Source organism: Rhinatrema bivittatum, chromosome 11 (genome assembly GCF_901001135.1).
Source record: "Rhinatrema bivittatum chromosome 11, aRhiBiv1.1, whole genome shotgun sequence".
In the NCBI taxonomy this organism is placed as follows: Eukaryota; Metazoa; Chordata; class Amphibia; order Gymnophiona; family Rhinatrematidae; genus Rhinatrema; species Rhinatrema bivittatum.
This window is the reverse complement of record NC_042625.1, coordinates 34,745,174-34,761,045: the sequence shown is the minus strand read 5'-3', so window position 1 is coordinate 34,761,045 and position 15,872 is coordinate 34,745,174. Positions and strand designations below refer to the sequence as shown.

Here is a 15,872-nt window from a genome sequence, read left to right as displayed (position 1 = left end):
CTCAGGTGGCTCTGAGATGTGGGTCTTCTGGGCGCACTGTTAGGTATACGTGGGGTACGGTGACTCCTTAGGTGCTGCGGTGTACTTGCTTTTGAAGGCCTTAAAGGCTAGTACCCATTATTTTGAACTTGGCTTGATGGAGTATTGGAAGCCAGGGCAATGGTTTTAACATAGGAATTGTTCTTTAGGGTTTACTACCTTTTGTATTTAGCCCATTCATTCACACCCGTATTAATCTGAATTAGTAAAGTAATATGTGAGAGCCCAATATAAATCTGGTGCAGGCCCCTGAATATTTTTGTTCACTTTGTACCTACACATCTGTATTTGGGAATGTTCTTTTTGGGGATATTAAAAGTATACAGAGTAAAAGAAAGTAGCCCCAGATGTCAGCAACTGTGATCCAGAGCAAACTTCCCTAAAATTAAAACCTGGGAGCATTGGCTCAACTCCAAATTCCTGTGTTTGCTCTGAGAACCAGGGCCCCCCCCAGCTCTGTCCTGCAATCTGTATTTTTAAAAACTTGACATGCCCCCGCCAACCCCAGATCCCATGGATAGGGAAGGGTATGAGGTACTCTAGGCAAACCTTGCAGCCTAGCACACACTCCACCACCCCCCCCCCCCCACACACACACACACTCTCCCACACCCTTTACGGACACACAGATTATGCATTTATAACACATTTTACATGAAAAAGAACATTCAAAAGTACAGGCTGCTGAGGCAGTAACACCACAAGCATATTTACATGCACTCCTGTAGTGCGAATCAGAAAACTCTGCAAAAAAAAGACACTTGGAGCTCCTATGGAATTAGATTTTTTTTTTTTTTAATGCGTATTGGGTGTGAGCTTGGCCCTCAGAAAACCATGAATAAACAGAATTACCATTACAATATAGTAAATCTCCCATACCAACCCTAACAACCTTATCTATGAAAAGGCAACACTGCACACATTACCCCAGGCCCTAGAACACCAATAAAAATCTTATTAGGAAACCAGGCTGCTACAGATCCTTACACAGAAATTACATGCCAGCAAAATACCTCACCTGGGTCGCATATATAGAACACAGAGAGACCCTGACCAAATACAGAATAAAGAGATCAGAAAGTATCAACAGAAACTGTGCTGAGAAGAACTGAACTGCAATCTACAACAAGCAGAGCAACAATGGAAAACCAGAAACATTCCCATTCTAAACAAAACATTAGATAGTGAAATCAAGAAATATAAAACATCAATCATAATAGTAAAATCAGTCATAAAATTAACATTTCAAATGAGTAAATGAACAGAATATCCAAAATTTCCCAAACACCAATAAAATTTCAAAACATCTGATGAATAAAAAAATCCAGTAATTAAAAGATGTTCTATTCCCCCCTCCAAAAAAAATTAAATACTTCGAAAGAGCAGAATCATCAAATCATACCCAATAACTTAATCCCACAGCTTCCCATATTTTGTCATTTATTCCCCCCCTCTGTCTAATCACCCTGTTTCCTACAGTTATCTAAGACCATTTTATCATTATACTTGAACTCAGTCTATTTAATGTACCTATCCTTTGGTACATCTTATCTGGTTTATACTCATTGTGCTTATCCTCTGGGATACCTTGCCTTGTTCATATGTTTGACATGACAGTTCTCAGATTGTTAAATGTTATTTTTCTTCAATGTCTTCAATAGTTTTATGTAACATGTTGTTATAATCTGTAAACCGGAGTGAAGGCTACTCTGCTCTACCTCGGTATATAAAAAAATGCTAAATAAATAAATAATTAGAACTAATAAGGATTAAAAAAATCTTTTGCTTTCCCTACCTGTGATCTTCTGATTTTGTTACCCTGAGATTGTCGTGAATTGGGGGGGGGAGATAAGGCCGCACACATTTTCTTCTTTCACATATACGCACGATAACACATTCACTCTCTCATACACTCTCTCCCTAACATACACAGGCTCCCTCTCCCTCACAGATACATTGTGTGTGTTTGTGTCTGTCTGTGCCTGGGAGAGCCTATGTATGACACATGGGCTTCACAGGCTCTCACATACACACACGGCCTCCTGCTGTCTTTGGGTCATGGTGGGATGAGCTCCACCACTGCCTACTGACCTTCTTGCTTTGCAGAGGGGGAGAGCAGAAGCTGTGCGCAGGGGCATGCACAACAGAAGACCCGGGCCTCTCACTTTCAGCTGCCAGAGTTGAGCACCTGCAACCTGCAGCATCAATCCTTTGGCCGCTGGCGGGTTGAATGCCAGTAACCCGCCTACGGCCGCCGGTGGATTAGACTCCGCCAGCAGCCCCTTGACCTCTCCTTGCTGCCGCCGGCCACTACCCCGTGCAACTGCACGGTATGCACACCCGGTCGTGCTGGGCCTGTGCAGAACGTCTCTGGCTAAAATCCTGTGCCAAAGCAGACTTCATACATTTCAAATTCATGCTGACCTCCTTCTAGTCTGCTATTGCACTTGCCAAGCAAGACTACTACGTCCATCTGACAAACTATCTTGCATTCAACACTTGCCATCTCTGTACTACACCGAATTCATGCCTCAGACTTTCTTTGCCTCCCTCCCCAGTTCACTCTCTCCAGACTATGGCTGACTACTTTAGTGATGAGATTCACAAAATTAGTCTTGAGTTCTCAACCAGGTCACCTCTTCTTCTTCTTGCCTCTTCCACACACTCCTCCTCCTTTTCTGGAGTCACAGTGGAGGAAACAGCCCCAAACTCACTCCTTGTTCCTCTGACCCAGTTCCTCAGCTCTCCCTCCACTGCAGTAATCCCTTCCATCTAGCACCTTCCACTGCTACTGGTGCTGCTGCCTTCAAACATGCTGTAATCACACCAATTCTCAAAAATCCCAACCTGAAACCCTACCTGTCCTGTTTTGACTTTTTTATTTTTCATCTCAAGCCATTCTTGATCCACTTCATTGTGTTTTCACCCTCTGCATTCTATACAAACAGCACTTGCCAAAGTCTTTAACGACCTGTGTATGGCTAAAATCAAAGACCTTTACTCAGTCCTTCGCCTCCTTGACTTGTCTGCTGCTTTTGACACTGATCACCTCCTACTCCTTGATACTCTGTTCTCCCTTGGACTTGTCTTGTCTTGGTTCTCCTCTTACCTCTCCCATCACACCCTTCTCACTGCAATCCCACTATCAATTCATGTGCCTGGGGGTTCTGTCCTGGGCCACCTTCTCTTCTCTGGGTGCTCTGATTTCCACTCATGGCTATCAATACCATTCCTAGATTTACCTCTACACCAGATATTCCATCAGGAGTCCAGTCCGGGTTCTCAGCCTGTGTGCCTGACACTGCTGCCTGGATGTCCCACTGCCACCTTAAACTCCACATGGACAAGACAGAGCTCCTCAGCTTTCCTCCTAAGCCCACGTCCCCTCTTCCTCCTTTCTCTATTTTTGGGGATCCCGGACCTATCAGCCCATAACCTAGGAGTCATCTTCGTCATCTCTTTTCTTCTCTACGCATTTCCAAAGCTCTGCTAAAGTGTGCCGTTTCTTTCCCTATAATATCACCAAAATCTGTCCCTTCCTTCCTGAACTCACTACCAGAACCCTTCCCCACTCTCTCATCACCTCCCGCTTAGACCATTGCAGCCTGCTCCTCGCAGGTCTTCTGGGACGCGTGCTCTCTCCTTTGCACTCTGTCCTAAATTCAGCTGTGCACCTTAACTTTTACCAAAGTCGCTATAATCCCTCTTCTGAAGTCACTGCATTGGCTCCCTCTCCGCTCCCGCATACAGTTCAAACTCCTCTCTCTCACTTACAAATGTCTTCACTCTGCAGCTCCTCACCACCTCTCTTCTCTTATTTCTCTCTCTACCCCTCATCAGGCAAGTCGCGCCTATCTGTGCCCTTCTGTAAATTCCCCGCTCCATGCTTCCCACGTGACCTGGCTACACTATATGCTTGAATAGAGTTCCTGAGCTGGTGCGGCAGGCTCCCTCTCTTGCCTTATTTAAATCCTGTATAAAACCCACCTTTTGAGGCTGCTTTTAAATATTAACCCCTGAATAGCTCTCTTGCAGTCTCGTTAATTTTTAACTAGGTTCTTAATGAATGACATTCCCAAAGTGTCTTTTTGCCCTATTTGCTTGTTTTTGATTAGCTCATAAGCTCTACTGAGCAGGGACTGTCTTATGTTTTTGTACAGCGCTGTGTATGTCGAGTAGCGCCATAGAGAAGTGTTAAGTGGTGGTGGTAGAAGGATGTAGCAAATCCCTCACTAAACCTCGGTGGACACAAATACAGAAAGCATTCTGGGGGCTGAGAAGACATTTTAGCATGCGTCCTTTAGGTGCTGGTGCTTCCGTTTACGGTATGTGTGGTGGTATCTGGTGCTGGTGCTGCTGAGTTCTAGGGGTCGGAGGGTGCATGCAGGATCTTTGACTGGAGGGGAAACCTGCATGGAGCCTTCCGGAAGGTGGGTGCAGGAGGTCACTCCAGTTCTAGCAGGGCACTGCCACAGGGAGGCCCTGCAGAGGGATATAGGAACCAGGAGGCCGTGCGGTTAGGGCATCGCTGCCTGCTAACGAAGTGCTGTGTAAAACCTGGGAGTAGGTATGAAGACCTGGGGGGAAAAAAGATGAAACATTTGGAAAATGTTTTCGGGGGGGGGGGGGGTTTGTTTGTTTTTTCCCGTGGCCCTTGCCTCACCCCAATAGAAGTAGAATAATTTCGGGGTAGGGGTGGTGGTGGTTTTTGGCCCTTCACATCTCTGCTTGGGAGCATAAAGCACCTTTGCACAGCAGAGCCTATGGGATCCTGTCTGTGCTGCGTCTGCGTGGGCGCTTAGGATGTGTGTTATTTATTTATTTATGGTAGGAGATGAGTCTGTCTTTTTTAATCAGGCGGGTTTTTTTTTGTTTTTTTTAAGTCTAGTCATCTGTAAATGCTGGCTAGGTCAGAATGCCACCTGCTGACGTGTAGCACTAAAATACATCGCTTTGTATCGGGCTGTTTAAAAATGAACCCTTTGTCAGGCTAATGAGGGGGCTTATTAACCCCAGAAACTTTTGATAGCAAAGGTTTTTCTCCTCTGCATTGCTAGGATAAGTGGGAGCCTTAATATAAGCCCTTGTTTTTGTTTTAGCTCTGAAATTTTGCTCTCTAAAGAAGGGAGCGACTTCACGTCTCAGAACTTTAAGACTACGATATCTGATCTGTGCTGAATGGAATAAAGATCTCACACTGTCGCTGCCAATTCACTTTAGCACTTAACTGTGGATTAAGACCTTTTGGTGTGGACAAAAATACTTGGTAGAGGTTATGTCCTCATAAAAATATCCTGTGTTGGCCAGAGATTCTTGACTATAACAAGAGACTCTCTCCCGCTGCTTACATTGCTTTGAGGCGAGGCCAGGAAATGTTCACCTTGTTCAGACGTTCACGGTACTGGGGCTTGTTTGCTATTCTGTTTTGCTGTAGTGTGGGAGGGTTTTGGGCCCAGCAGGGCTGGTGGGAGAAATATGTATAGAGGAATTCTGGTGCTCGGAGCCCCATGGGTTTAGATGCATTGCTAAAACCATACAGAGAGCTTTTGAATTTTAGGAAGCCCCACGATGTGTGCTTTCTATTTGTGGGGAGGTAGGGAGGGACTTCATAACATCGGAAGTCAAATTGACGCATGGCCTTTTCCTTGGTCACAGTAATTTTGTGAAGGACAGTAGAGATTGAGAAGTTGTAGCTGATTGATATAAAAGGGGGAGCAATTCATTTTTTGAGCTTGGAGTAATTCATAAATCCATGCATTCTAGTTAAAGAATTACCCTTTGTGTACTATGAAGGTTACCATCGCCGTTTCTTCATCTGCTGTGCGAGTGTTGGCCATGTGAATGAGGCTTGCCTTGGGAATCGTCCTGCCTGCCCTCAAAATCTTCGTATGCTTCAGCAATGTTGAATGGCTTCTATGGTTCTTTTTACTGCAGGTGTCCTGGATGAATCCACTCCTAGCCCTTTGAGGAACCTTTACTTCCTGGAGTCATCTTCTGAGCAGCAGGAAAATTCTGGACTTCAAGATGCTCATAAAAGAATATCACATCCCTCTTCCAATGAGCTTAGAAGAGTATCGGATTGCCCAGCTGTACATGATACAGGTCTGTGATGGCTACAATATTACGTGCTTTTCATGGATTCTTATACTGTGGTTTAACTTTTTTGGTTATCTTTGTGCAGTTGGGAAGGCTGCATGAGCATTTTCATTTGCAAATGTTTTACTGGAAAAAAAAATATTGTACACAGGACAGTGGATCTTGCCAGCCTGTAACATGTTTGTTGTCTTGAGGGTTTTGTCCAGCCCTATTTTCCCAACTGCTGTGTGATTTACAAGTGTAAACTAAGCTCTGCATTCAGGTCCTCCTTGTTGTTCCAGGTTTCCCTCGATGGTGAATGGGTTTAAGATTTTGGCACCCAAAGGAAGGGCTGAAAATCAGGGGAGGGATAGGGGGGTCTGGAGCGCTACAGCAGCAGCACGCTGAAGTGGCTCATAGCCTTAAAACGAGCGTGAGCAGGCTCCTCTCTGGCCCGGCAGCACCCTTCTTCAGTCCAGGCGCTTGCTGCCTTCAAAATTTTGGCAGAAGTTGGGAGAAGCTTTCACGGGACCAACCAGGTCTGGTACGAGGGTAGTAGGCCCCCTAGGCGGCTTCTGCCCCGCGCCATGCCGGTCTCGGCCCTGACTCCTACCTCGTTCACGCCCACCGACTGCGTGCTTCTCAGAATGCATGTTAAATCAGCAAATGTGCTCCACGGCTGCACAGCTCTCTTCAGCAGAGAAATCTGACGTCAGCAGAGGGAAGCAATGAAGCAGTAAGCTGAGAGACATCCATTCCCCCTTTACGCTGCTCCCGCATCCTTCTTCTCTGGCTGCTGCTCCGTTTCTCAGAGGATCTTTATTTAATGAGGAGAAAAACCCACTTGGCATTTAATTTCTTTCCTGACCTGACTTTAAGTACGTTTTGCAGCAGGGCTGTTAAGTAAATAAGGAGCTTTAATTAATGGCCAGTGCCATCATGTCTGCCTCGGAGAACATCGGCAAGGTAATAGGTTATGTAATCTAGCAGGCCTTTCGGATCTGGACCTCACGTTCCCCCTAACGAGTCGGGGATTTTAGGATATAGACATGGGGGGGGGGGGGCTCAGAACTTCCATAGTTCAGTTACCCTGAAAACCTGACCCGTTTGAGGGAGGGGAGATACTTGAGGACCGGATTTGAAAATCTGATTCAGAACAAATATCCACCTCTGAAGCAATATTATCAAGTCATTTACAAAACCAAATAGCAACTGCCCTAGTGTTAGTCCAAGCATGACGAGACCAACGACTAAATGGGACTAGTGGTCTCTTATTTGCAGTCGGTGGCTGTTACTGAAAGAAAGTTGGATGCCAGTTGAACTCTCGAATAAACTGACATCCTAGGGCAAAGAGTATTTTTGAGATCCTACACAACCAGGTGTGGACTTCAGTATAATTCTACTTTCTAGGGAGAATACTGCATGTGTTAGAACTGTAAAGCTCTTCGTGGCCCTGTTTGGGTGAGAGGCTCTATGTAAAGCTGAGCCATTGCTGTGCTGAGTGAGGATGGGATGAGAGAAGCCTCCAGTGAGGCAGAGCCTTGCAAGAAGGCCGCTGAGCTTTCAGCATGCAGCCACGTAGTCCACAGCACATCCACCCTCCCCAGCCCCACGCCACCTTCTCTGAAGGACACTGACCACAGCAGACTGTTCTTTCTAAAAAGAGCACTAGCAGTAAATTTGAAAAGATGGAGGTCGTATGCAGTGTACTCCGGCTTATGAGCAAGGTTCATTGCTCTCATGGTACGTGCAAAAGAAATCCATAGTAATGTACGGTATCTAACACCAAGAAAAGAGCATCTAGCCTGCCCAGTTACCCTCGCCGGCTGCCACCCAGAAGGTTTCTCCTTATCCGAGACAATCTTTGTTTTTAATCTTCCCCTTTTGTACTCTACCATCTTAGGTAGGAGACCGTTCAAGATCCTCCAGCACCCACCCTTTTCCCATGCCTACTTCAAGGCTGCGTAATATCAAAATAGCCATCAAGTCTAACAGGCCATTGTCCAAACATATGGCCTCCTGGGACCCCTGTACAGACTGCCAGACCCAGGTTTGAACCAGGGACCTTTTTTTCAGATCTTCATTGTGACGCTTTCCGTGCCAAGTTATTTCAGCACGGACTGGTGAAAAATGTCAGGGGTAAACATCTTTGGAGACCCTTGCCCTGTGCGATCTCGGGCCAGTCCAGACTGTTTCACCAGTGTTGCTCAGCTGGATCCGTAGGTGTACACGTGCTGCCAGGGACCTAGCAAATCTGCCAATTTACTTCCAAGCCTGTTCAGAGATGTCTTCAGAAGATTCTTCTGGTTTTCGGGGAGTTTTTTTTTTTTGGTTGACTCCTATAAATCATATGAAATTTTAAAGTCCTACTTTTGCCAGTTTGAAATATATGAGTGCAAATCCCTGACTGGCTGAACTTGACAGCATCAAGTATAAAATAACCCTAGAAGAATGAAACTAATGATTTTCAGTATGCTGTTAGATGGGACTATGACCACAAGTGACCTTTTTAACTACTTTGCTTATTTGGAAATTAGTAGATTGATATTATTGGGATTCACGTTTGGGTTTTTTGTTACTCTTAGAGGCTGGTCAAAAGACAGTTTTAGCAATGCCAGCTAATCACTAATAGTTCTGTTATAAGGCTTTCATATTTTGAACAAGGATTCATGTTGATGCGTTGGGCCGGACTCTGTGATCCATTGGCGTGAAATGATTCTGCTCTTTATATTTCAAACAAAGATTCAAATGTATGGCAATCGTTGAACAGCTAGGATTTGTCAGATTGTCTCTTAGGAATTAGCATGAATTACTTTGGGATTATTCTGGTTATATTTTTTAAATTGTATATGGGAGTGTGGGATTTTTTTTTTTTTACTCCTTTAATGATACTATTACCATACTGTGTTCAGTTACACAGATCATATCTCAAAAAGGATGGAGACAGGATCAAAGCAGGTCCATAGACAGGCAACCAAAATGTTGTGGGGCCTGCAACAAAAGTTATGAGATGAAACTGAAGAACCTAAATAAGTATACGCTGGAAGAGAGGAGAGATGGGGGGGATATGATACTGACTTTTAAATACCTGAAAGATATTAATCATGCACAGGAATTGAGCTTTTTTTCAATGGCTAAAAATTAACTGTAGAGCAAGGGATCATAATATGAAGCTCCAAGGGGGTGGTATCAGGACCAGCACGAGGAAATATTTCTTCAAGGAATGCCCTCCCAGTGGAGGTCGTGAGGACAAGGACAGTAAGTGAATTCAAAATGGCATGGGATAAGCACAGACTATTCCTGGTGGATAAGTGGTAGAGACTAAGAAAAGGGTAACCCATGTTGACTAGGGTATCCTGCACAGAGCAATAATTACCCTAAGAATTAAATCTCGCTGGGCAGAGTGGATGGACCACTTGGGTCTTTGTCTGCCAACATTTATCTTGTTACTATGCTGCTATGTAATTTAGACTGTTTTAAGCCTTTTAACTCCCCACATTTATTCTGTCTTGGGAATAAGAGCCCTGAAGTTGCTTTCGGTATGTCTGAATAATGTTGGCATAAGGTGCTATGACAAAGTGTCTTCCAGGGCCCACCTCAGTAAGAACATGAGCAGACATCGCTCTGCTGGGACTAGGACCTTTAACCTGCTGGTCTAGAGCTGGCATCGTGACTGATTTAGTCAAATGACGATACTGTCTGTGCCTATAGCAGGGGTCTGTAGTATCATTGCCTACCATAAAGAGAGAATATCCCAAACATGACTGCTGTCATTGTGGTCTTGCACACTTGGATGACTTATTAACTTCTAGGAATAAACTGGGACATGGGTGTTCGTAAACTCTCAGAAAAATACATCATTTGCCGGCTTTTTTTTTTTTTTCTTTTTTCTAAATGCAGTCTTTTTGAGAATGTGTTACCTAGAGAAGTGGTGGAAATATTTTCATGGGAGGTTTGTGCCGGAGGTTAGATGACCATCCCTCTGGGATCCTTTAGGCATGGCAGGTCAGCGCCGCTACAAGAGTATTTGGCACCCTAGGCGAATCTTCGGTCATGCATCCCCCTTCCCCCATCTTACCTATTGGTGGCAGCTTCAGCTTAATGCTCTTTCCTATCTGTGGCTCTAGCACAGCACCCCTGACGGGATTTCAGCCGTCCCCAAAATGTTGGCGTTCTATGCAACTGCCTAGCTTGCCCAATAGAAAGCACCGACTCCTGCCCCAGTTCTGCCTGGAAGCAGTGGGGCTAGATCAGACGAGCTCTTGAGGTCCCTTTCTGCTCTGTTTCTCTTAATAGGATTGTGTATATTGACTGTACATTGCAGATTTTGAAGAACAGTCTTGCTGTACTTTTGATTTGACATTTTTTATTTAAAAAAAAAAAAAAAAAGATACTGGGGAACAGCTGCAGTACGCACTGGGACAGATAGACACATTTTTCCATAAAAGAATTTGAGTATTCACAAAACATGAAATTTAATCTCTCAAAAGATTAACGTTATGGTTAAGATGGTTTTAAAGCTCCCTCTGAAGCAATAAGTAGACAAACAATGAAGTATTAAAGGAATAAAGATAAGGGAAGAGGAACCATTGTGCTCAGCTATTACTGATTCAAGTGACTTTCTCAACCATAACAAGAACTCTGTGTGTTTAGTTGTATTTCTTTCTTTTTAAGCTGAACGGCACTCTAAAGGAAAGGGCTGACTTTTTTTTGGAATTTCCACTGGGCTTCCTATGTTCTATTGTATGTTGTATTTTTTTTTTTTAATCTCTCATCCTTTCTGGTCATCTATCCTCAAGCTCTTTAAAACCTGTGGTAAACTTTCCTGCACCAGGCTAGGAATAGATTCCAGGAAAAGTATACGAGCGAGAGCTTTTTGGATTTTGCCAGCCTTTTTCAAGGGAGATTTTAGTCTCCCTTATTTTTGGCCCAGTTTCCATTTGGTGATAGAAACATACTTGATGTCCGAAAAAGATCGTATGGCCCATCCATCCAATTAATTTAGCATCACTTCCCTAGAGATCCCTATATTTATCCCAGGCTTTCTTGAATTCAAATATTTTTGTCTCTACCATCTCCACGAGGAAGCCGTTCCACACATCCTGGTTATATCCTTTTGAAGATGTGGTCTCCAGAATTGTACTCAGTATTCCAAGTGAGGTCTCATCAGGGACCTATACAGGGACAATATCACCTCCATTTTTCTGCTGACCATTCCTCTCCCTATGCAGCCAAGCATCTTTCTGGCTTTTACCGTCACTTTATCCTCCTGTTTGGCCACCTTTAGATTATCAGATACAATTTACCCCCATAATCCTGCTCTTCCTTGGTGCTTAGAACCTCACCTCCAATGTTGGTGCTTTTCTCTTGGGTTTTTGCATCCTAAATGCATTCCTCTGCATTTTTTAGCATCCAATCTTAGCTGCCAGACCTTACACCATTCCTCGAGCTGTAGTGGATCTTTGGTCTCCTGTGCCCTGCTCCCATCTTCTCTTGCCAATGCGCACACGGTCACACGAGGTCGTCTTGAATCGCTGTAACAGTTTTTTCATGAGTTGTAAACATCACGGCCCAGAAAGGGAGAAAGCACATTAAGTGCTTGAAGCGAGACCCTCTAATGTCGCTAGAGCTATACGTGCAAGAGCAATCCCAGTAGATGCACGTGCACACATGGTTAGCCAGTGAAAGAATATATGATGTATCGTGCACAAGTTTGTCTTTTATTATAGCTAAATTTTAAAATAAAAGTACTATAGATCCATCTTAACTGATCCTTTCTTGTGAGTATTGCATTTGTCTTCCTTGAGGTGGGGTAAAGAACCGTCATAAATCCAGCTTTTAAAATGGGGGTAGTTTTTTTCGTTCTTGGAAATCTTTGGGGTTCTGTAAGTGTAAATGGTGAAATGATCTGCGTTTTTGTTAATACTGGCGCTTTGTTGTGTACATTTTATTTTCCCTTGTGTAGAAAACCTAATGGATTCTGTCCTAAAAAGCCCAATCCAGTTCTCGGAGAGGGGAGCAGAGTTAGCAGTAGCTATGGGTGTTGGCTCCCCCCATGTGAGACATTCAGGTGGTACGCTCTAACGGTTTATAAACCCCTGCTGCCATCTCAGGTCTGGATTTCCTTGCTTGACCCTTTTAGGGGCAGCATGTCTTGCTGTTCCCACTTCTGATAGTGTTTTTCTGGGAATGGGGAGTTTTGGATTAAGGCCTGGGTAGAAGATTGGAGACCGTGCGCCTCATCCCTTAGTTTTTGATCATGGTCTTGAAAACCTTCGTTATTGGAGGAGGAGGTTTGCCTCATTTAATTTCCCCCTTTTGAGTAAGATTTTTTTTCCTTCACATATTTCATTGGCTGAGTGCCCTAGGGCCCGGGGACGTGGATTCTTTACCATCTGGAGGAAGTGATGTCTTAAGAACCTGGAGAGCGTTTTCTGTCAGCAGGGAAGCATGGGCTCGCATCCATTACCCGAGAAGAAGGAGTTGGGCGTATCATCATTCAAGAGCATATCGCTACTGACCCGGGTGAGAAACTCGTGGGAGGAGAGGCATAAAACTGTACCAAGCCGCTGATAGGGCCAGGAGGAAGCCAGGTGAACAGGGAAAACTGCAGGAGTGGTATGAGAACTGGGCCTCAAGATTTGTTTCAGTGACTGGGACTGAATTTCTAACCATTTCGCAATGGGAAGAAGCCACAAGTAACCTTTTACTGATTGGGAAGGAAGAAGGAGCTGAATTATCTAAGAAATTGACTTGAACATCTAAAGACATTTTGCTGGAAGTTAAGAGGTCACAAATTTATTGAAGAATTAACATGTAGATCGATTTGGACTGTAACATCAAGAGCTGTAAAGATCATTTCATTCCATTCTACCAATTATCAGTAAAATTGAGTTGGAAACCAGAGCAGCTTCCAGCATGATCATTGCTGCTGTCTGTCTTATTAATCATCAGTACTGTTTACAAGGGACTAAAGGGGCAGATTAAGAGGTAAGTGACACGTCGGACCCCCATCTGAGAAGTGAAAATCCTGAACGGAGGTGTGCGCCCTGAGGGTTACACTTCCATGGCGCCTCTCGGAGGGATCGAGGCCCAGGTCTCTTCTTTCATTTATTTCCTCCTTTCCCTTCCCCCACCCAAACAAATAACTTAGTCTTCACATAAGCATTTAAGATCTAGGCCTAATTCGGTCTTGTCTTCCTTTCTCTGGGCCTGTTTATCCTGGGGATATTTCTTCAGGGTTTGTTTGTTTTTTTATAGTATTAAGTATGTTTCATACTGTGTGTTTATAACTGTGTATGGGTTTGTTTGTACCTGCCTTGAATGTTGGCTAAGGTGGGAAGACGTCTTTGTAAATCAATAAAATACATGTTTATGGCACTTACTGTTAGCTACCAATCAGCTCGATCCAGTAAAGTCCGCGGGAGAGCGGACGAACGCCCGCTCTCCCGGCGCGCGCACCGGCCCCTCTCCGGTGCGCGCTATCCAGTATTTAAATGAGGCGACGCGGTGCAAACGGGGAAAAGGAGGCGCTAGGGACACTAGCGCGTCCCTAGCGCCTCCTTTTGGCCTGGAGCGGCGGCTGTCAGCGGGTTTGACAGCCGACGCTCAATTTTGCCGGCGTCGGTTCTCGAGCCCGCTGACAGCCACGGGCTCGGAAACCGGACGCCGGCAAAATTGAGCGTCCGGTTTTCGGCCCGACAGCCGCGGGCCGAATTCAAAATTTTTTTTTATTTTTTTTTTTACTTTTTTTTACTTTTGGGGACCTCCGACTTAATATCGCTATGATATTAAGTCGGAGGGTGCACAGAAAAGCAGTTTTTACTGCTTTTCTGTGCACTTCCCTGGCGCCGGAAGAAATTAGCGCCGACCTTTGGGCGGCGCTAATTTCTTAGAGTAAAATGTGCGGCTTGGCTGCACATTTTACTTACTGGATCGCTAGGGAATACCTAATAGGGCCATCAACATGCATTTGCATGTTGAGGGCGCTATTAGGTGCCGCGGGCGGGCCGCGTGTTTTCCTCCCCTTACTGAATAAGGGGTAAGGGAAAACACGCGTCCAGAGCAGGGTGACAGTGCGCTCCGACGGAGCACACTTTACTGGATCGAGCTGAATGTTATTGTTTGTTTAAAATCAGCTGAGAAATGTGAAACTGTGATTAAAGTTGCTACTCGTAGAACATGAAGAACATGTGACTTTCCCACTTGCTTGTGGGGGTCTGTTTTATAATTTACATTTAATTTTTACTAGCCTCAGTGACTTTTTTTTTTTTTTTTTTTCTTAATTTCTGGTGCGGTGTACTGAAAGCCCAATAAAACTCTGAAATCCCTGAACTGATTCAGGAAAAAAGTCTCTTATCAAAAAAAACAAACCTCTTTCCTTCCTGGGATTTTGTAACTCCGAATCTTCACAAACAAAATATCATGTTTTATTTTCTTTCACCCTTTTTGAATTAGGTAACCTCAGTATCTTTCAAAGTCCCTTTTGATGACTTTGTTCTCTTCCAGGGTGTGCATCCTCGCCATTAAAATGAATGCCTCGCCTCTCTGCCCAGATAGCTTTTGAATCTGGAGTCTCTTTGAATGTGTTCCCTGTATAATGTGGGTCCCATCCAAGGCAGCCAGGCCTTCCAAATTAAATTGCTTGATTATAGGCCTGGCAGTCCCTAGCGAAGGGAGATGCTGGTTCCTAAGAAACTCTGGGGGAGGTCTCAGAATTCTCTGTCTCTTATCAACTTGCATAACTTTGATCAGAATTTGGTTCCTTGCCGCCACCATCACCATTTTTTTTTTTTAAGGTGCCCTAGACCATGCTGGAGGCACCCCCAGTCATTCCCACTGGGGCAGTTGTGAAATTGTTTGAGGATGCACGTCCCCCTTTTAAGAACATAGCCAGAATTGTATGCAGCCTTGACGATTTGTTTTCCTGAAGACTTCTGACACCCTCTAATTTAATCGCAGATAAGTGTAGTCTAGCTGCACATCTTCTAATAGAGTTTTCCGCAGGGTTCGTGGAAAGTCAGCTATTTACTTATCCTGCATTGTTTTTTTTTTTCTGTAATGCAGTACCCTCTTCAGTAACTTCGCTACTGATTTGGCTTGTGCTCTAGCATTTTGTATGTTGATTTTGTAATAAGCCACACTATAATTTTCTGACTTCTTCTTGAAGGAGGAATGACTTTCTAGAGTCTTCATTTGCTTTCGCTGCTCTGTTTGTTCGTGTCTCGGTGTTTCGAGTTCAGGGTTTCCGTTTTATTTTATTTTTTGCAAACTTTGGGTTTCCCCTCATGATCTTCAGTTGTCTGTTGTTCCTTCTGTTAGTCTTTAGATCATGGGTTCAATCCATTCCTCTGCTGAATTTCCCCTTCCCCCTCCTCACTCCTAATGACCCAACTGATCTTGGTATAGAACTCTTAAGAATACTTGGAACCAGCCTTGGCGGACACAGGAATGGAAGAACTGATCTGCGACTTGAGCCCTGATTCCTCAGCAGGCCCTCTGTCCCTTATTTTTAAAGGAACCCAGTTGTGGTGCGTAGTAAGCTAGCACTTTGGTTTTTAAAGCTATTTTCAAATTGAAAACGTTTGTGGCTAATTGGAAAATGTTTTCCACTAAATAGTTTCTGGGCTTTGCAAGGGGATTATATGGAGGTGGTTGGCTTAATCTATACTTAGTGATGTAATGGCAGGCATATTACATTCTGCTTTGTCATGCAACTAACACGCAGGTTAGGGAGAAATTGCAAGTGGCTCAGCAAA

At 44.3% G+C, this 15,872-nt stretch overlaps 1 protein-coding gene across 10 annotated transcripts in view; it reads left to right on the top strand.

Moving 5' to 3' along the window:
• Positions 1 to 15,872, top strand: part of PITPNM2 (phosphatidylinositol transfer protein membrane associated 2) — a 316,237-nt gene that overhangs the window by 114,942 nt on the left and 185,423 nt on the right. For all 10 annotated transcript variants that reach the window (XM_029571362.1, XM_029571365.1, XM_029571370.1 and 7 more), the window contains one exon: positions 5,974 to 6,141. In XM_029571362.1, coding sequence (XP_029427222.1) covers positions 6,064 to 6,141 — 78 coding nt within the window. In that variant the 5' untranslated portion in view covers positions 5,974 to 6,063. The remainder of the gene's footprint in view (positions 1 to 5,973; positions 6,142 to 15,872) is intronic.